The 24,135-nt window shown below is 47.3% G+C and overlaps 1 protein-coding gene across 2 annotated transcripts; it reads right to left on the bottom strand.

Annotated features, from left to right (window-relative positions):
- Positions 1-775: 775 nt before the first annotated feature.
- Positions 776-22,993, bottom strand: LOC122528929 (paired box protein Pax-6-like). 2 transcript variants are annotated; one of them, XM_043654581.1, is made up of 6 exons: positions 21,536-22,993; positions 15,410-15,586; positions 6,406-6,546; positions 2,838-3,230; positions 2,436-2,620; positions 776-2,147 (listed from the first exon to the last, which is right to left on the bottom strand). In XM_043654581.1, exons 1-6 carry the CDS (start codon positions 22,083-22,085, stop codon positions 1,521-1,523), a joined length of 2,073 nt encoding a protein of 690 aa, XP_043510516.1. In that variant the 5' UTR covers positions 22,086-22,993; the 3' UTR covers positions 776-1,520. The 2 variants fall into 2 exon arrangements, with proteins under 2 accessions (XP_043510516.1, XP_043510517.1); XM_043654582.1 differs by having other exon boundaries at positions 1,783-2,130.
- Positions 22,994-24,135: the final 1,142 nt, after the last annotated feature.

Here is a 24,135-nt window from a genome sequence, read left to right as displayed (position 1 = left end):
TCTGGTGTGAATACGATCGTAATTTCGACGACTTCCAGCGACGCGACATTTTTTTCGTCTCGAAAGATACGGGAGGATACGGGACGATAGTAAGGACCTGTGGCGGAATGATCGCGGGAATATTCGGCGCGCGCGTGAGAGAGAGAGAGAGAGAGAGAAAAAGAGAGTTTTGTTTCAATTATCCGAGAGACCGAGCCCTGTCTCCCTGTTTTTCGTCGAGCGACGGCTATGCCCGATTATATTAGATATTTCAGCTCTGTTCGCTGTTCCTCGGATCGTTGGCTGTACGGCTCTACCGTGTGCGCGCACGGGCCTGGTTAATAAATTTGGTAGTCGCGTTAGCAGCTGACGGGGGCCACGATATCCGAAATGTTGGCGGATCCGGTGTTTTCGTGCTCTCCGAGGCAACGAGCACCGCTCTCTTCCACCGTGGAGAACGTTCGACGGAGGCCGAAGAGTGTCGCCCGGAGAAACCAGTTTCACACGCAGATTCCTTATTTGCGAACCCGACGAAACCGTAGATTCGAGTTAATCGTCGATGAGCCTTCCTTCCTTCCTTTCTGTCGTTTTTGCCCCTCGTACCTGCTTCATCCCTCCCCGGATTTTTAGCCGACACTTTCTCGTCGGCTAAAAATCATCGAAAATTGACTTTTCCGGACTCCGTGGAATGAGTCTCGAGGAATCCACGCGACGAGGTGCGTCACGATCGTGAATGGGGGAATAAAGACAATAAAGGGATTGTTCTCGCACAGTGAGAAAAGCTTGCGTGGATATTTACAAACGAATTCATTTAAATAAAAGTCGTTGTTTTTTTTTTTTTTTTTTTTTTTTTTTAACAGAGTTCGTTACAGGGGATTACCATCTGTTCGTCTATTCTATCTACGTAGTACCTAGGTAATGCATTATCTGCGGTATAATGATTTCGCTAGGACTAGTTCCGGATAGGGTTTCGCCGTCGTCTCGGAAATCTGGATCTTCTTCTCGTCCTCCTCGTTGACAGAAGGAAGCGTACGTTATAACGCAGCGCTGCAATTATAGCGCAGCTGCTCGACAGTCCGGTACGGGCGGATCCGGTATCGGGAGTAAGCAATTAATTATCTATCTAAATCGTCGGTAGTTTTATAACGCCACGACGACACCGCGGCCGGCGTAATTGCGTCTTTACGTTTACACAACCGTCCTCGCAGCAATTATCGTAATCTTAATCGTAACGAATCTGGATCGTGGTCGTAGTAAGTAGCTGGGATCGACGATCCAGAAATGCGCGCCTTCGAGTCCCAGTCTTTGTCGTCGTTCCTCGACGAAACTCTGGCAAGGTCGGGTGGGTCGGTAAAGTCTTACTCTTAACGATCTCGATCACGCGCGCGTTAGAAGAAACGTTTCTCGCGTCACTCGCGAACGATTTTATCGGACACACTCCGAGACGCGTCACAACGAGTTTGAACCTTTCTCCGCGAAACTTTCTGGCCGCCAACTCTGTCACACTCGGGTCGCGAGCACGATCGAGCGTTCGAGCGACTTCAACGATCGTGTTTCGTCAGTTCCAAGGGCTGCTGTTCCGTCCAGTGATCCCGCCACGCAACGGTCGGCGAGGAAGGAACGTCCTGGTCCGAGTCTTGCACGTCGATCTCCTCGTCCTCTTCCTCGTCCTCGACCCGCTCGTATTCCTTCTTGTTGGTCGTCTCGGACGAGCCAACGACGGTTCTAACGTTGCCGTCGTGCCTCTGGTGTTGCTCGTACGTCGGGCTCGAGGACTTGAGCATCGAAGTTGGCGAATCCTCGCCGACGAGTTGACTGATCATCCTGAAGGCGCTCGGCTTTCTTTCCGGCTGTTTGGCGATCGGCTCGAGCCTGTCGACCCTCTCGTTCCGTTCCGCGACGTCTCTCGACGACGAATTGGTCACGACCGCCCGGAACGCGCTACTTTCTCCTCCCATTCCGGCGATTGAGCAGCTTGACGCACGACTTACTTCCATACCGGATGCGGAATGCGGTTGCGGCGGTGGCTGCTGCTGCTGCTGCGGCAGCGACGCTGGTGGCGGAGGCGGCGGAGGCGGCGGCGGCGGCGGCGGTGGCGGTGGCGAACGCTTTAACAGGTTCATTCGTTGATGACGACGCCACTTTGCCCGTCTGTTGGAAAACCAAACCTAAGAGTCACGAGTTAGGTCGTTAGATGGCTCGTGATCAAATTTCTAAGCTTCGGAAGAAGGTCGGGGGGGTTTCCGCGCGTCAACGCTTCGCAGAGAGAGAGAGAGAGAGAGAAAGAGAGAGAGAGAGATAGAGAAGAAAGACCAAAAAGAAAAAGAAGAAAAAAAAAAAGATGAGAAGAGAGAGAAAGAGGGAGGAAAAGTCAGAGATCGGGAACAAGCCGTTGCGATGCGAACGCGCTGGTAGCCCCCCCGACAAAAGATATCTTGGATGGAACTGATCCTCACCTGTACACGCGCTTCCGAGAGAGAGGTCTTGGAGGCTAGCCGTTCGCGCGTAGACACGCAAGGATAGTGGGATCGCTCGAATTCTTTCTCGAGCTCCTCGAGCTGTTCCGGGCTGAAGGTGGTGCGATTTCGTCGGAATTTCGGCTGCTCGGATCCGTCCAGGCTCCCCTCGTCCCCGTCACCGTCTGCACAGAAAAAAACGAGCACCTTCCTCTACTAGCGTCCCCTAGTCTCGCCTCGTCTTCCTTATCTTCGCCACTGCCAGTCGCGGTCGAACTATTTCTCCTAAGCTTTTCTTTCTAACCTTTCGTTTCGTTCGAAATTTTTTTTACCCCGTTCAATTAGTGACGCACGCACGCACGCACGCACGCACGCACACACAAGTTTAAAGAAGATGGTCACCTTGCAAGTATCCGCGCGTGATGGCGTCGGCGTGTAGAGCGTGGTCGGCGGTTCCAGCGGCGGACGCAGAGGCGGCAGCGGCCGCCGCCGCAGCTGCACCCGGGCTCAACGACGGCGGAAGTAGCAGAGCGGAAGCCGCGCCGGTGATCCCGGTAGCCAATGGCGGCAGCATCCAAGGGTGGCCGGCTGCCCCTGGCGCTGGCCAGCCAGCGGGCAAGTGGTGGCTGGTCGTCGGGTGCTGATGGGCGCTGTTGAAATACGGATGTGGACCCGCCGCGTACAAACCGTAGCCGGCCGCCCTCGCGAATTCCGCCGCTGCCCGTTCTGCCGCACGATTTCGCAGAATTCGGTTGATACTGCTGACCGAGGGCGCTGTCGCGTTGCTGCACACGCCTGCGAACAAATCAGCAACGCTTCTGCAACAACCTGTCTGTTTCCGTTCTTCGCTTCGACAGGTTTCACTTGATTTCGAGGTTGACTTGTCGACGATGGCGGGTACAACACGTTCCGTGCCGCGTTTCGAGCCATATGGAATTTTCATTGTATAATAAATCTCTTTTGGAAAAATTTGTCACAAAGTCGTGTATCCGCGTGCTAATAACACGTATATCGCGTTTATCCTATCGTGGGGCGTGACGATCGTTTTTTCGATCCGACTGTCTGCTAGAGATCAACTCAATTCGGTCAGAAGAAATTTTACGCTGTAAAATTTGTTATCAAAGTAACGTTATTACAAAGTTGAAATAACGTCAAAGTAAATATTACTTGTTAGTATTTAATATTATTGTATAGCATTGTATAGCATTTGATGCTGTTTATTATTATTCAGTACACAAGCAATAATACTAAAAATATTTAGAACGAAATGTTCAGTTTTAAATTAATTTTAACATCGTTAAAGAATTGTTTGTTAAAATATTTTAAAATTAAACTTATTGCTTTGTTCTGTAATGCGTCTCAAGTTCTAGACAGTTTCCTTGATGATTATGAGAATTGTAAGACGTATGTACTTCAGAAGAGAAACTATTAATCGTAATCCAGCGTGAAACGTGTTGTCAATCGAGAAATTGCAATGAGTTCGTAAATCACGTAGAGAGAGAATAATTTGGAACGCGTTTGATTCCAGGTGATACAATTCTCGAATACTCACTTGCAGCTACAATTGATATCATTGGGTTCTTTTATGTAATCAAATGAAAGAACACAACTGCGATGGACTACTTCTTCTCAGATGTACCTTTTTGAAGATTGTGTATCGTCGGAACCTTCAATTCGTTTCGTTGGGTGAAAAGAGATCAGTAAATAAACAGTGATAATAATTAATACCGATTGCTTCTTACCGACTACAATGTTCTGAAGTTTGATGTGAGCACAACGTATATCTGCCAGAGTTTGAATTTTCCGTGTTTTATACGATTTTTCGTTGGTAGTTCGATAGTCTTCCTAAGCAAACAGTAACCGATTGGCGTCAAAACGATAGAGAAACATTGGAAAAAGACCGGAAACACGTGACATGTTAAAGTTGGTAGTTGAAAACGCTATTGGCAAACTCTCCGAAGCGTATGTCCGAGGCATCAGAAGAAGCAATCGATTTGCGTCTACCTGCTACCGATTCAAATGCACGGTTATTACGAAGTTGAAGTACAATAGAAAGTGGCATTAGACTGGAATCGAAGTGCACTAGAGCCGCGGGTCTGACTATTTCCGCGATAGACTTCAGTCGGACGTTTTAAAAATAGACACCAGCCGCACGTAATCCGAACGATAGTCTTCCCAGTATCGTTCCTTCCGTTCCTTCCCGAAATACCCGATTCCTTTCAAATCAATAATGGACGGACTCGCGTCCGGTTCTTTCTGCGTTTCGAAATGCTCTTGATTTTCATGTAAATTGCTCTCGCACGGATGACGCACGACACGACTCGGAGGAGAAAGTCTTTAACCGAGTCTTGACAAGCAAGTCAAAAACGAGAGAGAGAGAGAGAGAGACGCAAATTCAGTTAATTCAGACGATCGGAGGAGGAACCGGGACTCGTGCTAGTCACAGCCAAGAGAATATCGTACAAGGTGAGACACCGTCGTAGCTGTACGTCGCTCGAGCGCTCGTTCTCAGAAGAACGAGAAGCGCGTGCTGGTGGACAAGGCCGGTGGAGAAGAGTTTCTCGATTCTAGCCGCAATTGCACGTTTGCTGGTGGACACGTACAACTATTATTACGAGCGATTTGCAACGATGCACGAAACGACGCGGCTCGCGCATCGTTGAATAAGAAGTTAGCTAACTACGTATCGCGGTTGCCGGCGATTGCACGCGGACGGAATTTGTCGTTCGCCATTTGTCGTGCATTGGTCACTCCCTGAAGCTAAACTGATCGACTCTGAAAGTTCTTAAATTTCAATAAAGTTTACGTAGATTGCTCCGAACGATCTTTGCAACATCGTTAGTTCGCTGCAACGTTTCGGGTAACTAGATTCTTACGAATTTGGGGAAAATTTGAAGATGCAAAAATACTTTACAAAAGATATCCAGAAAAGGGGGGGGGGGAGTTAATTGTTACATTATACGGAAGAAACAATTTTCTGTTTTGGCTTCATTTCTTCGGTTTAAAAATCCGCAAGTTAAATAATCGATAAATAAAATATAAACGAATAAAATGCTGAAGCGGTACGTTACTAAAAACAATTAACGAGATCTCTAACGCGTTTTAAATTCGCAATCATTTCGAACACGATGACGAAATTTGTCAATTTCGTTGTTTCATTTCTCAGGAGCCAAATGATCGTCGTCGTAATCATATGTTCTGGCACTGAAACGAATCCTTAAAATAAACCGTTTGGAATCGTTGCAGTCCCTTCTACTTGCAAATTAATAATCGCGTTACGTGCCGACGTCCTTACTATAAGATTTATGTAATTCTCCAACGTCTCCTTAGCACGTATCTCATTTCTGCTTATTAATTTGATATAAATTGAACGCAAACCCCGACTATTAAACTGTAATGGAATCGAAATTTGACTAACGAGTTGGTCGACTATGCATCGTTGTAAATAATTATTTATTTAATTATCTTTTGAAATACAGCGGCACTCATTTATTTCTCAACGCGAAACTAGAATTTCCGTCAGAGACATTAAAGACAAAAAGATAAAGAAACTTTACGATACATAATTTTAGAGTACATGAGCTTTTGCTTATACATTTTGCGACAAATTTAAATTTATATCTTTAGAGATACACTGTTTTGTAACATCTGTAAGATATATACATCTGTAAGATATCAATAACAAAAATTATCAATTTCGATCACTTTAACAATATTAAATCCTTTATCTTGTCAATCTCGCAGTTTTTTACTTGAAGCGAAACCTTTATAATTTTCTCCTCAATCCTCTTCAGTGCGACACTTGGTTCAGGATTTTTCCATCGGCGCTAAAGCAGGATTGAGGATAGAGATCGAAACCGATTGTTCTCAGGTTCTTTAGAACTGATGGACCAACCAACTCTCTCAACCATTTTCTCTTGCACCGCCGAGAACGAAAAAAAAAAAAAAAGAAAAGGAAACACGTGCTTACCTTCGGAGATGAGCCTCTCGCGGATCTCCCACGCGAAGATGGTAGGATTCTCCCTCTTGTACTGCTCGATCTTGGCGACGACGGCCGGCGTCGCGACTTTTGGCTTGCTGCCACCGATCAAGCCCGGCGGGCGCAGCGTACCTGCAACACGTTAGAACGAGCTTCAAGGACGCTCTTGTCTCTAGTCGCGTTAAAATCCTAATATCGCGATAAAATCGTGTACTCGCCGTATAAACGACGACGACGACGACTGGGCCGTTGGGCCACGTCGCGTTCACGGTGCCTCGTCCAACACACATACACACACATACACACGACGGTAATTTCGGAAACTCACGCGAACAACGTCGGGGCATTCTCCGCGTAATAACTACGTCCACGCTCTGGCGTAAACTGTCAGCCACAGTCGTTACAAGTGTTCCCCGAGCACACGAGCTGAATTCCTCGTGCGAATTCGTACTTACCCTACTTACTCGTACGCGACGGTACGGAGCAGAGAACGAGAGAGAGAGAGAGAGAGAGAGAGAGAGAGAGAGTTTGTACGAGAGAAAGAAGTATTCGCGAGTAGTTTGTTCGGATAGGACGGATAGGTCGATCGGTCGCTGAAGACACGTTGGCAAGATGGAGGGCGTAGAAGATCGGTGCTCGTTCGTCCGGGTGTTGAAGCACAGGCTCTCTCGGACACCGGATACCAATGGTGTCGTGTCTGGGCGGATCCACGCTGGGCTCAGTCATTAGAAGCTTAGCGCGTGAAACGATACGTATCGCAGGTATGCGATAGCCTGCGATAATCAGAGATATCTAATATGAGCCGGACGGAGAATAGACGCCCGTGTAACGTTTCCGAGAGAGAAAGAAAGATAGATAGAGAGAGAGAGATAGAGAGAGAGAGAGAGAGAGAGAGAGAGAGGTGTTTAGGCCTGCTGCTACTGGCGTTTCCCTCCGCTCCGATCTGTTCACTCGCGAAACGGCAAAACGTCTTCTCCAACTCGCTCTGACGGCGTGTAATTAACGAACACTGAAAACTCGAGTCATTCGCGTTTCCCTGTGCTTCCTAACACACGTCGAATCGGAAAAATTTCGAATTTCATGTCCCCGAGTCGAAGAGTTCAACTGCAGTTCGCGCGAGAAGACGAACGTCGATTCAGAGAGTCGATTCTTAGCAGTGTCTGACAATCTGCGCTTTGTTCTTTTCAATCTCTTTAGGTATCTCTCACACACGCGTTGAAATATGTTGCAACGTATGTTTCGTGAAACCTAGAGGTCGATGCATGTATCGCCAGATGTTTCGAGGATGACAGATTCTCGTCGAAGTTCGTTTCACTTTACTGGCGCGTGCTACTCGCTAGAAAGCTTCCTCGTCTCGAGGAAAGTCCAAATCATGGGATCACTCGGCTGTGTAACATTGGCTATCAGACAAAGATGCTGCCAGTGACAATATACTATAGTAAACAACTGTTACTTGAATAACAATGTACAGAGTGTGTCGTAACTTGTGGGACCCACTTCGGGAGCTAATTGTACGCCTAAAAATAATGAAAAAAAGTCATATAAATATATGTTCTATCTGTCTTCGTTTATGAGATATAATGAATTTTCTGTTTTAATTACTTTTACAAAAGATGCTCGAAATGACCACTTTGCATTCGAAGACAAGCCTGCACGCGTCTTGTCATTCATCTGGTTACTCTCTCTATCATTCCTGGTGTTTCTCGAATTTGTCGGAAGCGTTGCTCTATTCTATTTCGTAGTATTTCAGCATTTTCAATCGATGTTGCGTATACAATAAATTTTAAATGTCTCCACAAATGAAAATCTAACGGATTCAAATCGGGAGAATGAGCAGGCCATGCAACAAGACCTCCACAACCGATCCATTTATTTGCAAAATGTTGATTTAAAAATTACCTAGACATTCGGTTAAAATGTANGCGGAGCTCCATCATGCATAAACCGCATACGAAGTCTAATATCGACTGGAACTTCCTCTGATATTTCGTGTAAACGCGTGCTCAAAAAATCAACGTACTTTGTGCCTGTTAGTTTCCCATCAAGAAGAAAGTAGTAAAATTAAAAATTTATCAATTATTCCTGCCCATACGTTTAAACTAAACTGGTGTTGATGTCTTGAATGCACAATAACCTGTGGGTTTCCTTCATCCCAATTATGATTATTATGAAAATTGAATATATCATCCTTGGTAAAACTAGCTTCATCAGTGAAAAGTATGGTAGATAGAAAACTCTCTTCACGTTCACACATTTGCAGAAACCAAGTACAAAAAACGAGAGATATCAAGTATTATTTGTAAACAGTGCGAATTCTTGTTTACGAACTATTGCGGTCTATGGAAAGAGAAGCCGGACAGAGAGTTTCCTCTGTTTATAAAATTCATTATATCTCATAAACGAAGATAGATAGGATGTATATTTATGACTTTTTTCCATTATTTTTAGGCGTACAATCAGCTCCCGAAGTGGGTCCCACAAGTTACGAAACTCCCTGTATACTACAAAACTTAGTACCTGCGTGTTATCGCTTTCATCGAAAATCCGCGAACGCTAGCCTGACGAACTGTAACGTCGAACGATCGGAATCGGCGTCGATTAACCACGCTCACGTTTTTGCATCGCGAAAGTCTTTCATCCTTTCGCTACGATAATCTGCTCCGCCCCATATCTGTGTAAATGTGTGCACATTGATCGAATCATTTCTCGAGTCTGTTAATCCGTTTTGAAATAGAATCTTTTCCGAGTTTGTCCAGTGATATTTTGACAAGGATCTAGAATGTCTCTTCTTTCGAAAAACTTCAATCTTTCAAGACTTAAATTTTTTAAATTCTTGAACTTAAATTTTTAAGAGATCGACAGTTATATGTATGTAAGCTGGACTTTTCCGAATTGCAACAGAATTGAGAAAGATTTTACGATAATTTCTTATTGTACAAATATTTCACTGCGTTGCACTATCGAGTAGAAAAAAATTGAAGAAACTCGTCTCGATGGTTAAAGTGTATTGTATATTATATTTGTAATACTCCAAAACACGTCAATATCCGGTCAATATTTGATAATGAAAGAATTATCAACGCCAAGATTCGTTTCTCGATTGGCGGTGATAACTTGGCTCTGAGGCCGCTTCCTCTCGCAGAGATGAGCACAGCGCGATTGGAAACAGCGTGTAAGCGAGAAGAGCAGAGACCGCTCGCGCATCTGCTCGTATCGCTGGCTGGGTTGTCGAAACGCAAGGCTGAGTTGGCAAGGATAATGGAAAACGGAGGCGCAGTCAGAGTTGAGCAATTATCGGTGGTTACGTCTTATTATTAATAACAATAATGACGCAGGCCAAAGCCGGCAGAGGATATCGCGTGCGCTCCCACGGACGAACTGCGTGCCTGTTATAAACGATGTACCCACCTAATAGGCATCCATGCCCCGAGCAAATTCCTTCCCCTGATCCGATGTGTCTCTCTCCTTCTTCCTCTCCTTTCTCTCTTCACTTTATGCTCCGTGTGCGCGCGTGCATCGCGCACGGTGAAATTTTCGACAGCGAAACCCTCCCCCTCCTCTTCGAGAACGAAAGAAATCCGCACGAGAGCCGCGCGTACCCGATGGTTACTCGCGGATAGATCGTGGATAGATCGAACGATGGTTGTGCTTGCTCGTCTCGAGTACCGCGATGGCCACCAGCATCCTTCCATCGCGAGATCGAGCCGGCCATTATGGATTTACCAGTGGAATTACCGGGCGGGTTCTTTCGAAGGTTCTTCGTTATCCTGGACGGAAATTCACGCGATTCGAGGACCACCAATTTTCCATCAACGACGCGGAGGAAATCGCAGCGAATCGATCTTGGCACGCGTGGATGAGAGGACCGATAGAAATCGCTGCGATTGAATTAACCACTTTGCGCTGGCAGCTGATTGCGGACCATAACGAGCGACCAAACCGTATACAACAATTCGTCACTTTATTTTTCCTTTGAACTCGTCGGTATGATATCGCCTGGATAGAAATTATTGAGAAATAACAAATTTATTATTTGTTTTGTCTGGGTTATACTTAAATATACTTAAATACACAACTGAGAAAATATTGCAACTTTGGGGCAAACAATTCTCGACGTGCGTGGCACGTCATTCCAGCGCAAGAGGTTGAGAATTATATTTTTTACAGTTTTACAGAACTACACTGCTCACAAAAGTTAGGGGATATTTCAAAATGAATATGAAGCGATAAAAAACAGAAAACATGCATTTGATTTCTTTTATTAACTAAGAAGATTGGTAAATATTACGGTTCACGGACCAAACCGTTATAGAATAATTCGTCTTTTTTTTTGAACTCGTCGGTAGAAATAATCGAGAAGTAATAAATTTATTATTTGTTTTGCCTATTTTATATTTACTCAAGTATACTTAAAACTGAGAAAATATTACAATTTTGGAACCAAAAAAATTTCTCGACGTGCATGTCATCCCAGCGCAAGAGGTTAATCGTCCGAGCGTTGTGAGTATACTGCGGAGAAATTGGACGACATCGCGACCCGTCTTTCCTCTGCTCCATCGTTTTCGAGAAATTTATCGAGGGAGCCGCTACGCAACGTGACAAGCTCTGGTAATACACGGATCGCGGATACGAATCTCGTCGATTCCGAAACGAACGAAGGATGCAAGGGATGGCAAGATGAAGTGGAATCGGCGAGATCGGCAAGTCGAGTCGATGAGCGGAACGCACTTGGTGGTTGCTCTCGATCGAGGGGGGAAGATCGTTGCCTGGGGTTGCCGAGCGACCACGGCCGGTGCCACGGGATTAATTGTTCGCCGCTGTTAAGTAATTGGCCGGTCGATTATGGTACATTATATTCACCTCGAGAGGCTAAAGGAGTCCGTATCCAATGGAGATGAAGACATTACCGGCGAGCCGAGAGAGCTGGCCGAACGGTATTTTTACGAGCGGCTCGTAAAGTTAACGAGGACCGAGGTAGCTGTGTCGAGGGCCGAGAGAAGGAGAGAAACCGGCGTTTCACCTCTCATGCTCGGTGGCTCGCCTCCATTTCTTTATTGCCCCCATCGGCAACGCGTTCTGCGCGTTCCTCTTCCTGCGTGCTTCGAGCGAACGTGGCCACGATGGTCGTTGCCACCGTTGCTCCACTTTGAATCACCGATTTTCGTCTACCGAAAGTTCGACACGTCACCTTGGAAATTCCATCAGAGAGATCTAGACAGACTACTTCTCTACAGGGCAGTTCTTTCTCGTTGAACGATTCTTTCTCGAAATTTTACAATTTTCTTTCGTGCAGTAAATGTAACTTTTTATACCGAACAAAGTGTCGAAACAGAGGAAATCGCCGAAATTCCTGAATTGTGGATTCCTCGAACAGGAGCACGGGGCGAGGATCAGGGCAATTATTGACAAATTATTCAAGGGTGGTCGAGCATCATGCGAGCGTCTTTCAGGCAAAAGAAACAGCTGTTACGAGTTAATCTCGGTCGGCTAACGAGCTCAAAAAACCGTTGCTTCTTCGTAACGCTCGTTACTCTGACGCAGGGAGAATACGTCTCTCCGCTCCTCTTTATTTTCTCCCCCAAGTGTACATACAGTGTGTGCTGCAGAGTTGTTGGAAAATGCCCGAGATGCCGATCAATTTGGCTTACGCTGTTTTATCGCCTCGTCCGCGAACGAGCGGCGATCAACGTCAACCCGACTCGAATTTGTTTGCAACATCCTTCGGTAAAAAAAAAAAAAAATCTAGCCGCAAAGCGGTACTTTACGCTGCACTCGTCGACAGCTTGTCGAGATTAACGTTAGGCGAATCAACACGGCGGTATATGTCGAACAGGCGTCTTAGAAATCCATAGCTGAATGTTTTGTTCAAGCTTCGAACACGCTTATCGCTTGTATCTTTCTGTCGATTCGATAGAATCGGAGCGTCAAGGTTGTCGAATTCATTGCGATTCAATTGCAGTTAATTCGAGACCTGTCAGAAATCGTAAAGACCGGATTCCAGCGTCTGGAAATTGATTCTTTTTTTTTTTTTTTTGTGCTGGGCCCGAGGCCGACAGTTTAACCTAAACTGTTGATTAACTGTATTTATAAATTTTTACTGCGAAATTTTATATAGGTAACTGCGTGCGCGTAGTTGTAATATAAAAGCAAATTGTTTTATCGTTTGATCACACTATAACGATCTAGTTGTATCACTTTCAGTTGGCAGAACGATTAAAAAGTTCTTTTACATTTAGTATTTATCACTGCTTCGGAAGTAGCGACGAATATTGTCAAAAATACATCGACTCGACAAACAAGTATATCTCCATTTAATTCCAATAATCGTTAAATTGTTCTTTTTCGACAAACACTTTCAGTGGCCCGACGCTTACATTAGCATCAACCTAAATCCATCTAGGTTAGGTTTGACTTAGGTTCTCTCTAGTACTTACCTAGAATTCGAGAACAAAAATATCTTGTTTATTTATCCACCCGTGGGAAACAATTAATTCCGATTCGATTCCTTGCTATTAGTTTGCTCGAATCTCGATATACAGGATGGTGGGTCACATGTTGCCATCTAGATTACGTCAAATTTATGCACCTTGATATTTACAAAAAAGTATTAACCTATTTATGTTAAAAAAATCACTAGTTTAGGAGATATTTCAATTTTAATTTTGTAAAATCTATGCGTGAAAGACAAAAACAGTATAAATATAAGAATACTATCCTTCCTCTTCCGTATCTTTCATACGATAATTTTACAAAATTAAAATTAAAACATCTCCTAAACTAATGATTTTTTAACACAAATGGGTTAATACCTTTTTTGCAAAGAATGTCAAGATGCATCAACTGACGCAATAAGAAACATATGATTCCATTTAGAAAATCGTTAATGATCTTCATGTGTCCTCTACACGTCCACCTACGAGAAAACTAGTCATCATCAAAATGTGTTCCTCCCGAAACCATTCAACTTCATCTGAAACATTTTTCGCTACGCGTAATAATAATGACGTAAATCTAGATGGCATTATGTGGTGAACCACCCGATATTTGTAACTTTTACTTTGAAAGTTCCAAAATTTGATGACCGATCGTCGACTCGGCCAACGACGAAGGAAATCGAAAAAAGAAGCGACGTCTACCGTACGTACAGCTCGACGACTATGGTTAAATCAAATCGGTGACTTTCTTCGTTCAGTTTTCATTTCATCATCTGGATATATCGTAACATGCCTGCTATAGCCATTCGTGTGATCGCGTTGATCAAACAAAACTACTTTCCAACTCCAAAGCTACCAACTCCTCGCCGGAAGCGACGATTATTGTACTTGCAACTTGGTTGTTGATCTCTTTCATCGACGGACATTCGTAAAGATTTTCGCTGAGAGATCTTCAGTTGCAGTTGCAGAGATCGTTTCCGCGTTGCAACAGATCGGTAATTGAAATCGGTAATTGAAATCACGAGATTCGTCGAATAATAATGGGAATAATAGGGCGACGTTTGGGAAAATGATACGATAAATAAGACGATTGCCGATTGGTTTCAACGATTCTTTGGCGTTGATCTGAATAGCCGTCGCAGAGTGGGCTAATTTGACCCGCAAAGCCGGAAAGAAATTTATTTCAACGTTATTCACGTGCTCAAGATTGTATACATACGTACATTACGAGGTCAAAAATTGAACTGAACTCTAATGGAAAAGAAATTTTCTTCTTTTGAAATTTTATATAACACCGATTAGCCTTTGCTGGAAACATTTTTTCCTCTGACAATCGTAAACTTTCAAAAAATTACTATGGCTCGTGAATTGCACTGGAAAAATATGATTTTTCTTGTTTTTATAAGTTGCGTTGAAACGACTTAAATTATTATTTTAACGTAGCAAAATGTATAGAATTGTTTTTAAATGACAAATTACATGTTTTTCTATTATCGTTATTCAATTTTCATCCAAATTATAAAAATTATATTCAAATATTAAATTAGTTCTAAAATCCGGACAAATTCGGAACCGAATTTCGTTGGATTCTAATCAATCGAAATGTAATAGAATTATTGAATCACTGATTGTCTACAAGTATTGATAACGATATAAATAAGCGCGATAAAGTGCAGTGCAGGACCGAAAAAATGTCCATAATGTAAGAAATTTTTCGAAGGATGTGAATCCTCTTATCGAAAGAATGCAAAGCAATCATCTTGAAAAATATACGATTCACTAATAAATTTTCTTTATCGACGATTTTGTTGTGTAAAGGGAAACATCGCAAGGACAATGTCTCTCGACTTTCGATCAAGTCGAACGATTCGTGATTGTATGAGACATTCCTCCGAGACAAATTTTCCAGAGAAAAACTTTCTGGCTTACGCTTACGAAGTTTCGAAATTGTTGACTCTTTCCACAGCTTTGTCGGGTCAAACACCTTACTGTCCGCTTGCTTCGAGCACGCGCGGCCAGACAACTGATTTCGCGCGAGTTTTACAATCGTAGACTCGCTGTGTCTCGCTCGGCTGAGTGAACGCCACGCCCGGCGCGGATTTTCAGCGCGTGTCGTCGCTTACCAGCGAATTTTACCAGCATAGCCTGTCCGAGAAGGAAGCGAGGATCTCACGATGGGCCGCGTCACGCGTCGGTAAACGCGTACGTACGTGTAACCGCTCGTACACGCCACAGCGTGTTATCTCGCGATGATACCCGCGCGGGATTCCACGAGGAACGTCGTTGTTTGCGCCAGGCTTGTGATTTGTGGAATTTCGTAAGACGCAAACTGCTCCATTAAACTCCTCCGTCTGACCAGAAGGCAGGTCTCAGAACGAGAGAAGGGCGAGCTGCACTCGCGTACGACGATTTCGCAATTTTTTACAGACAAACAGAGCGATCGATAGGTAGCGATCAATCGTGCGATGCGCAAAGTATCGACAGAGTGTCTTATCCGGATATTTAATTTGTATTCCGCTGGTCGGTAGACAGGTGATTTATGGTGAAACCGAGAAACTTACCCAAGAGTTTGGTGACAACCGCCCCTTGTTGGTTCAACGACAGCACGTGATTCGCCAGGTCGTTGTAGTGCCTCAGAGCTCCCAGTCCGTGCGACAGTTCGAGCAATCGTTGACGGCTGCTACCACCGCCATTGCCGCTGGCGAACGGTCCTGCGGTGCAGTTCTGCAAGCTCACACCTGCGCAAAAGGCAGCGACGTAACCGATCGTCAATCTCGTCAGAAGGGCACAACCTTTTGCTTGCTTAACCACTTGCGCTGGAATGACGTGCCACGCACGTCGAGAATTTTTTGTTCCAAAATTGCAACATTTTCTCGGTTTTAAGTATATTTAAATGTAACCCAGGCAAAACAATTGACAAGTTTATTACTTCTTAGTAATTTCTATCCAGTGATATCATACCGACGAGCTCAAAAGAAAACGGAAGCGACGAATTATTGTGTCACTCGTTATGGTCCGCAATCAGTTGCCAGCGCAAGGGGTTAATCAATCGCCTATTCTGGTTAATAGGTTATTTCTTTGATTAGTGTTGGCACCAAAAGGCGCTTTTAAAATTTACTTTCAAGGTACTGTTCACGCGTTAAGTGCCGTGTCAGTCACTGATGACCGACGAAGCAAATTTAGTACCTACTAAATGAAAATATATCAAAAATTGAAAAACTTTAAGAAAAGAATAGTAGCTAAATATTGCTTTTATTATTGTATAAACAGTATACAAAATAATAATGCAGTAGTAATTTTTAAGCAAGTAATAGGTTTTAAAATAATTTAAGTTAGGTTAAGCATGCATAATAGAATGTTCTTAACTTCTTGCGCTGGAATGACGTGCCACACACGTCCCAAAAATATTCTCTCAGTTTTAAGTATAATCCAGGGAAAACAAATAATAAATTTACCACTTCTCAATAATTTCTATCCAGTGATATCATACCGACGAGTTCAAAAGAAGAAAAAAAAAAGCGACGAATTATTGCATACGGTTCGGTCACTCGTTATGGTCCGCGAACCAGTTGCCAGCGCAGGGGGTTAATTCGATTCGCGACAAGAAGCTACGGGAAGCTGTCCAGCGTGTTTCGTGCGAGTCAAAGTTTCGCGGATACTTTCCGTGAAGCATTGGCAATCGAAGAGACGTCCCTCAGCGTCGAAAGCGGCCGCTCGGATCGTATTACGATCGATCGGGCCATTCGACTCGAGACGGGAGACGGGCAGAGGCCGATGATAAATGCGATTTCATTAACAATAAAGGTGTAACGAGCGCGTGGAACGAGGATCGTGAGAGGACGTGCCAGTGTAATCGAGCGAATTAATTTAAATTACTCGACGCGATCTTATCGGCGCGATCTTCTTCTTCTTCTCGTTCAAGGAACCGAGAGGGGTCGAGAGATAGCTAGATAGATAGATAGATAGAAAGAGAGAGAGAGGTAGAGAGAGAGAGAGAGAGAGAGAGAGAGGCCAGAGCGAGAAGCATCTGCCGGTTGAAATCGCGCCGATTAATCAACCGGAGGTGCGAATACCCTCGTAATTCCTCGAAGGACACGGCCGGACCGGTGGTTCGCGACTTCCTCGGTGATTTTATAGCCGGCTAATCTCGGCGACGTTCCGTTTCGTGCCACTCTCGCACGCTCTCGCCCCGGCGAAACAGGCGACGATTTACGATCGAACGGGCCCCACGGTATTGAGAGCGATCCATTTTTCGCCGGGGCGAGCCTCACTTTAAGCCTCCGACGCCGATCGTATCTAGAGGTTGCGGTTGAGGTTGACGACGAGGCTACGATGGGGTTGAGTACTTGCAGGATAGGGCAGGACACAGGGAGAGCAGGAGGAGAGAAAAGAGGGATGGGAGAAGAGAGGAGCAGAGAGCAAGGAGTGGAGAAATGGGTGTCGATCGCGTTTTTACGAAACGATTGGTTTTTTTTTTTTTTCTTTTTGCCACGACGGCTCTTGCGCGAATTTTGGTAATTCTGAGAAATAATCACTCTCTTCCCTCTCCTCGGAATTAATTCCGAAGAGAAATCACGGCATCGACGGGCGGATCGTACTACGAACCGCGTCGACCATACGATAGTTTACGATCGAACGACGATATTAAAGAACCGTTTCCTGTGCGTACACCGGGAAGAAGAAGCTGAAGGAGGAAAGCCTGGCAATAGCGTTGTTGGCTCGCACAGGAGATCGACCGGACGATGAGGACGATCGTCAAACGAGAAATTATAACCCGCTGTCGCACGGATGGAGAACGGCCCTGGTCCCCGAGATCATTTGTAACGCGTTATTTCGCGCGGTTACGAGCCGCTTGGAACGCGAGCGCTCGCACGTTTATACACGTTTATACACGGTTAATTAATTAGCGTTTTTAGCGCCGATCCCGAGATGGTTCTTCTCACTCCGTCGACACGCTCGCCAAACTAACCATCGTTGGTAACTGGTAACCGATCTCTTCGTTCCGCTTATCGCGACGTTGTCCAATCTAACCGATCGAATCGCGTCTGTCTTCGCGAGTATCCTCCTGAGTTAACAGCGCCCGCGTGGTTGTTAATAAACGGCGCGTCGTACTTGCGCGGGGATACTCGCGCGATAAAAATACACCGGCATCGAATATATATTAGGTATCGAACGACGCGTGTAAAGGTGTCGAGCGAGCTGTGGCTCGGTTTTTTTTTTTTTTTTTTTTAAAAGTGCTCGCACGGGAGGAGACTTTTTCAGTGACGGGCGGATTTAACTTGCTGAGAAACTCGATCGGAAGTCGAATCGGAAAGGTGGGAGGGGTGGGTTTCGGGACGGTTCTGTTTCGGGAGAATACCTCGAGCGCGAGGTAATTTGACGGTGTGAAGAGAGGCGGAGAAGGCGAGAACGAGGCAGTTTACGGACGGCGAGAGACGACGCATCGTCGGCCGGCGATCGTTTCGGCGAGTTTGGCGCGAAGCCTACGCACGCCTCTGCTGCCCTTCTCTCTTCCTTTCTCGGGGAGTCGCACGGACGCGCATTCCGCGCGCTCGTTTCGTGTCAAAGCTATCAGGGATGCCGTGAAAACGAAAGTAGCCCGAGTAGATGGCCACGGAAAGAAATGCGTCGTGTCGTTGCATCGACGCGAGGCTAGGAACCGGTTTTCTGAATCGAGTTCTCTCCGCCGTGTCCTCTGTATTCTTTCGCGTTACACGAAATTGCCCCGGCCGGGAAAAGACCGATCGTTGGCCGCGAGGTGATAGATAATCGTTGTAAAAAATCGGCGAGCGCCCGATTCTTTCTGGCTGTTGACGGGAGGGTGCGGGATCGATGAATGAAAATTCGCTCGACTCCAATCGGCTGTGATCGTACGGTCGAGATTGTCGCGACGATAACACGACCCATAAGCGGATGATGGCTCGTTTCGCGCGTAATCGACGTGCCGATTGTATCTCGGCTGGCTCGATCGATTTTCGAGAGGTATCGCGAGATTTCGTCGAGAGTCGGAGGGAGGAGCTACTCCGTGTCGACGAAAATCCACGACGAAAGCAGCAGAAAGCTTGAAGGCAGAAAGGGACGAAACCTGACGGCCGGTACCTGTCTCGAAACTGGCAGGGTGTGGCCATAAATTCAGCCGGATAGGAACGAGATACTTAGGTTATCCACGAGTAACGGAGAATAAATCGTGTGGCGGTGCCGGGTGCCTCGTAGGGAGGGGATGGAGGGGGGACCGACGACCAACCGACACGAAATCCAATTAGCTGCGCATACTCCGATTAAATATTGTCCCCGATTTAATTAGCCTAAACGTTATTCGCGGCGGTGTCGCGCGATATTTACACGCTCGTATATCCACATCCACGCGTCCGCCTCCGCGGTGAACAGGGGCTGAAGAAGCATCGGCTAGTCTAGCCTAGCTGCTAGAAGATTCTAATTAGCGTCCGACGCTCGACCGACAGCTCGAACCACAAAACTGTTCGGCCATCGTTCGGCGAGACGTCGTTCGTTACGCTACAATAAAGGACAGGACAGCAACGAGCAGAGAGTAGAGTGACCGAGCCGAGCGCGAGCAACCCACGAACGTGGTGAAAACAAAGTGGCCGACACCCGGACAGATGAAGATACCTGCCAACTACCGGGGGACCCGCGACGCCACGTCGCATACGCGCGTATACCTGCTCCCGGCGTCCTCTCGCTCTGAAATACCTGCTGGGTGTGGCAGTTAAATCTGCCGGATAGCACCGGAGAGAGAGAGAGAGAGAGAGAGAGAGAGAGAGAGAGAGAGAGAGTTCTGGCAAATATCCGGAGCGCATACACCGAGTCGACGACGGCCCGTGTACACGATCACAACGGACGGATATTGAAAGTTCAACGAGAGCGCGGCAGCAACAGCTCCTCCTCGCTAAAAGACGTACTGTTGCCAACAGTATTGGAACCGGTTCTGAACGAGTATGGCTGGTAGCTGGCCGTCGTTCCATCTGGCAAGTGTAAACCACGGAAAGGATCCTCCGGAATACACCGGTAGTCGTTGCTCGCCACTCGGACACCTACTCTCGATCCTCGTTGTTTGCCGGCTGATTGCAAACGCCACCACCTTGCGCTTCTATCACGCGTCGTACGTGTGAAGCGTTCGAGAAGCACGAGCGTTCTCCGTTTTTACGAGTGACCGGGAACGCGATTCCGCGGCCGCGACTCAACGCGACAAACGTAGGCGTTCGCGAACGTTTCGACCAGTTCTCTACCTCCGATCGGTCAATTAGCATTCGTCGGCTGGGAACGATAATACGTCGTACGATAAACATCGTATGTGGTATCGCCGCGTATCGCGTGAAACGTTGTGGCACGCTGAATTCGTATTCCGCGTAAATGCTAGCTACTCTTGTTAACTCCTCCGTTCCTTCGGTCTACACGCGTTACTTGGGTCGAGTAGTTGGGTCAGCTCTCTGGATGATTTCGTTTCCTGTCGCGTCGATGAATGCCTTTCATGCGTACTCTCTCGCGACGTTTATCCACGAAGAAGAAACATCCCGCGATTTCATCTGGCGACTCTTTCTCAACGAGTTCGACTTTGTAAATTGCCCTGGTAATGGTTGGTATTTCATCGACGCACAGCGTGACGGGCAATGGCGGAACCGTTCAAATCACGAAAATTGCCGCCAATTCACGACACGTGATTTTTCGTGCGTTTAAACGCCTCGTACGAGATACGTCGAGAGGGTCTCGAGCGATCTCGCAGCGAGATACGTACGATCGTCGACAGAGGGAAGATCGTATCATCCCTTGAGAATCGTCGGCCTACCTACCGTGCTCGGCCTACCCGATTTCGACACCTGGAGCGACCACGAAACGACGTTGTTACGCTCGTTTAACGCCTCGATTTAGACTGACCCCTCTCTTTCTCTTTTCTTTTTCTTTTTTTTTTTTGTTCTTTTCCCCTGCCAACGACGCATCGTCCACCGGAAAATGACTCGTAACGCATCTCGAACGATGCAACGTGCAACGAACAGAGGATGAGAGAGCAGTGGACGACGTGCGCGATCGGTTCCTCCGGTTTTTGCGAATGGCGTGGCCAAAAAAGGCGGCGCGGCGATGTTCACAATGCGGAAGACACAAACCGGCCGGAGGAGAAGACGGGCGAGCAAAAAGCGCCAACGCGCGTTTAGCGATTTCCGATTGTAAACGCGAAACGTTTCGTCCAATTAAATTTAATTGTCGCGGTTTTGTCCGGCTCAGAGAGAGAGAGAGAGAGAACTGGCCGCTGCCGCTGGCCGAAGGCAGAGCGTCTCGGTTTGTTTGCGTTTCATGGAAATTTTCGGAGCGAGACGAACCGAGGCGTAACGGCGACGTTTCATCGATTACCGAGCGTGTTAGAGTCTCGATTATCGCCGTGTATTCAAGTGTTCAATGCGAGAAAGGATGCCCGAAATCGGGCAACGCGATCGGTTACGCAAGGTTGATCGCCCTCTTTATCGTCCTCGTTCCGCGCGAATTTTTATCTTCGCGTCAACTCCGGGGAATCGTGTGATTTCATTAGAGCGCGCGTTGTTTCGACTCTATGCAGAGTTCTTGTTGCGATTCGAAGTAATCTCGTAAAACGGAAGCAAGGGAAAAGCGCGACGAAAGCGTGAAAGCACGGAGGGCAAAGGTCAAAGAGACAGAGAAAGGGAGAAAGAAGGCAAACTGACCGTCGATCAGAGACACCGGAGGCACGGTCATCTGTTGATGGTGATGCGCAGCTGGATGCTGATGATGGTGATGCGGCGGATGGACCTGAAACAGATGCGACCTCGTCTGCGAGAAGGTCGGCGAGGGTGGTTCCCAAGGGCGCGCAACGCCGGTGCTGACGGGCGCGTCGTCGTCGTGGCAGCAAAACTTGTCGGTGGCCGTTGCGGGTCCGCTGGCGCAATTTACCACCGCGTGTCCCTCGTTATTATTATTATTATTATTGTTGTTGTTGTTGTTGTTGTTGTTGTTGTTGTTGTTGTGGTTGTTGTTTGCAACGTCTCCATTGTTGTTGTTATTGTTGTTATTATTATTGTTGTTGTTGCTGCTGGCAAGGTTGTTGCTGTTGGTTATACGCGTAGTAGTCGCGCCTGTCGCTGGACTACCACTACCACTAGCACTGCCACTGACACTACCACTGCCAATGCCGTCGACCTGCACCATTTCGCTGTCGATCGCAGCCGCCGACTTGGCAGTACCAGGAGGGGTCGCGACGCCGCCACCGATCATCATCACCAGACGATCACCTCCACCCCCTCCACACCGGGCACCAGCTCCTCCTCCTCTTCCTCCCCCTCTGCCTCCACTTCTGTAGCCACACCGTCCCCTACGCTACGACTCGTCTCTCTTCCTGCTTTCGGCCGAGTGTGTGTCCGACGGATCCACGCCGTGTTTTCACGCAAATGTTCCTCTCCTCTCTCCTTTCCTCTCCTCTTCTCTTCTCTTCTCTTCTCTTCTCTTCTCTTCTCTTCTTTTCTCTCGCGCGGCTGCCCTCTGACTCCTCTTCCGCGAGGTTGGTTTGCGTTGGTTTGTTCGTTGTTTGGCGGACGACGAAAGTTGGTCGATTGTTTCGAGTCTCGCCGGAAGGCACGTAGTATTGTCTCGCGACGATGGAAAGGCGACGAGGGTGGAAAGAAAAAAAGAAAAGAAAAGAAAACGGAGGACCGCAGAGTTCCGAACGGGAGGACGTCTGAGGAAGAAGAAACGAGGTCGATCGGTGGTCGGGCACTGGGTCCTCGTGCGCGCACTTGACTTGTCAGTCACTCACTCGGTGTCACAAGATGCGACGGTCGGTGCGTGTATCGCGCTGGCGCAGAAGCGCGCGAGCGCAATCGACGCCAGGCTCCGGCGTAGCTTCCTGCGTCCGATTAACCAAGCAGAATGACATCCTGCCTGACGGTCCGTCGGCGAACGCGATTCATCGCGGCGCGAGCTTTCACGTCGGCTGTCGCGTCTACGCGGACGAGCGTAGTCGATGCGAGGAGGTAACGACGAGGAGTGCTCGCGGGCGCAGGCGCTTCGTCGAAGCTCGTGACTACCTATAGACGTGTATGCCCTTCTCTACCTTCCCACCCTCCGCCTCTTCTCTCCTCTCCTCTCTTCTCTTCTCTTCTCTTTGCTCGCTCTTTTCCTCGTCCTTTCTTCCCTCTTTCTCTCTCTCTCCCTCTCGCTTACTCGCTCGGTCTTTCGCTCTGATTCTCGCTCTTCTTTCTCTTGGCTTCCGTCTCTCTCTCTCTCTCTCTCTTTCTCTCCTTCCTCCCTCCCTCCAATGATGTGCCGACGCGAGGTATACGCGCTACCACGGGATAACCTGCTCGCGCTACGCCGGATTCGAGCAGATTGCCTTCCGTTCGGGCTTTCGAAGCGCGCCAACGACTAACTTCACCCCCACCTTGTCGCGCCTCGCGGCACCGCACCAGCGCTGGCTACTCGCATCCAGCTGACATTCAGATTTCAGGTAACCCACAGTCTTCCTAGTTGCCCGGCCTTCCTCGCTCACTTTACGTCCTTTTCGTCTTTCGACCTTCCTCAGATAGACTCAGTTGGAATTTTTCTCTTCTCGCCACAAATCACGTGTCTGTGTCTGTCGGTTTACGTTGCCGTGGATCACGAGTCTCGAACGCGTCTCCTTCCAACGTTCACCGCGCACTCGACCCACGTTCCAACCCCTTCTGTTCGACAACCTCCGACTCGGTAACTCGGCGCAAGAATCTATCGCGAAAAGATACGAGACGAAAAAGAAGAAGAGGAAGAAGAAGAAGAAGAAGAAGAAGAAGAAGAAGGAGAACGATGTAACACGAGTACACGGGGTAACCTGCTCGCGGTCCGCCGGATTCGAGCAGATTGCCTTCCGTTCGCGTTCGGTGGCTCGAAGCGCGCCCAGACTAGCCTTACCCCCACCCTCCCGGCTGTTGAGTCGAGGTGAGATCAAGATTTAAGGCGCCGCGGCGCGGCGTGGCACGGCGTAGCGGCGAGCGGCAGCGCCAGCGCTGACGAAGACGAACGAGGATGAGAGACGAAGCGTCATCGTCATCGTCAGCAGCAGCAACAACAACAACAACAACAACAACAGTAATAAAGCACAGAGGACTTGCACGATTACGATCTCGCGCTCACACACGCAGAGATCGGATCGTCGAACGACGACGAAGAGGAGCAAAGCACATAGAGAGAGAGAGAGTGAGCGCGAGGGAGGGAGAGGGAGGGAGGGAGAGAATGATAGATAGAGGGAGAGGTGGACAGTGTTGTGTGCGGCTTAGTGGAAGCGGCAGCGAGTCGAAGG

Source organism: Frieseomelitta varia, unplaced genomic scaffold, assembly GCF_011392965.1.
Source record: "Frieseomelitta varia isolate USP_RPSP 00005682 unplaced genomic scaffold, Fvar_1.2 scaffold_270, whole genome shotgun sequence".
In the NCBI taxonomy this organism is placed as follows: domain Eukaryota; kingdom Metazoa; phylum Arthropoda; class Insecta; order Hymenoptera; family Apidae; genus Frieseomelitta; species Frieseomelitta varia.
Note: the sequence above shows the minus strand (reverse complement) of the source record. Positions and strands in the feature narration are given on the sequence as shown.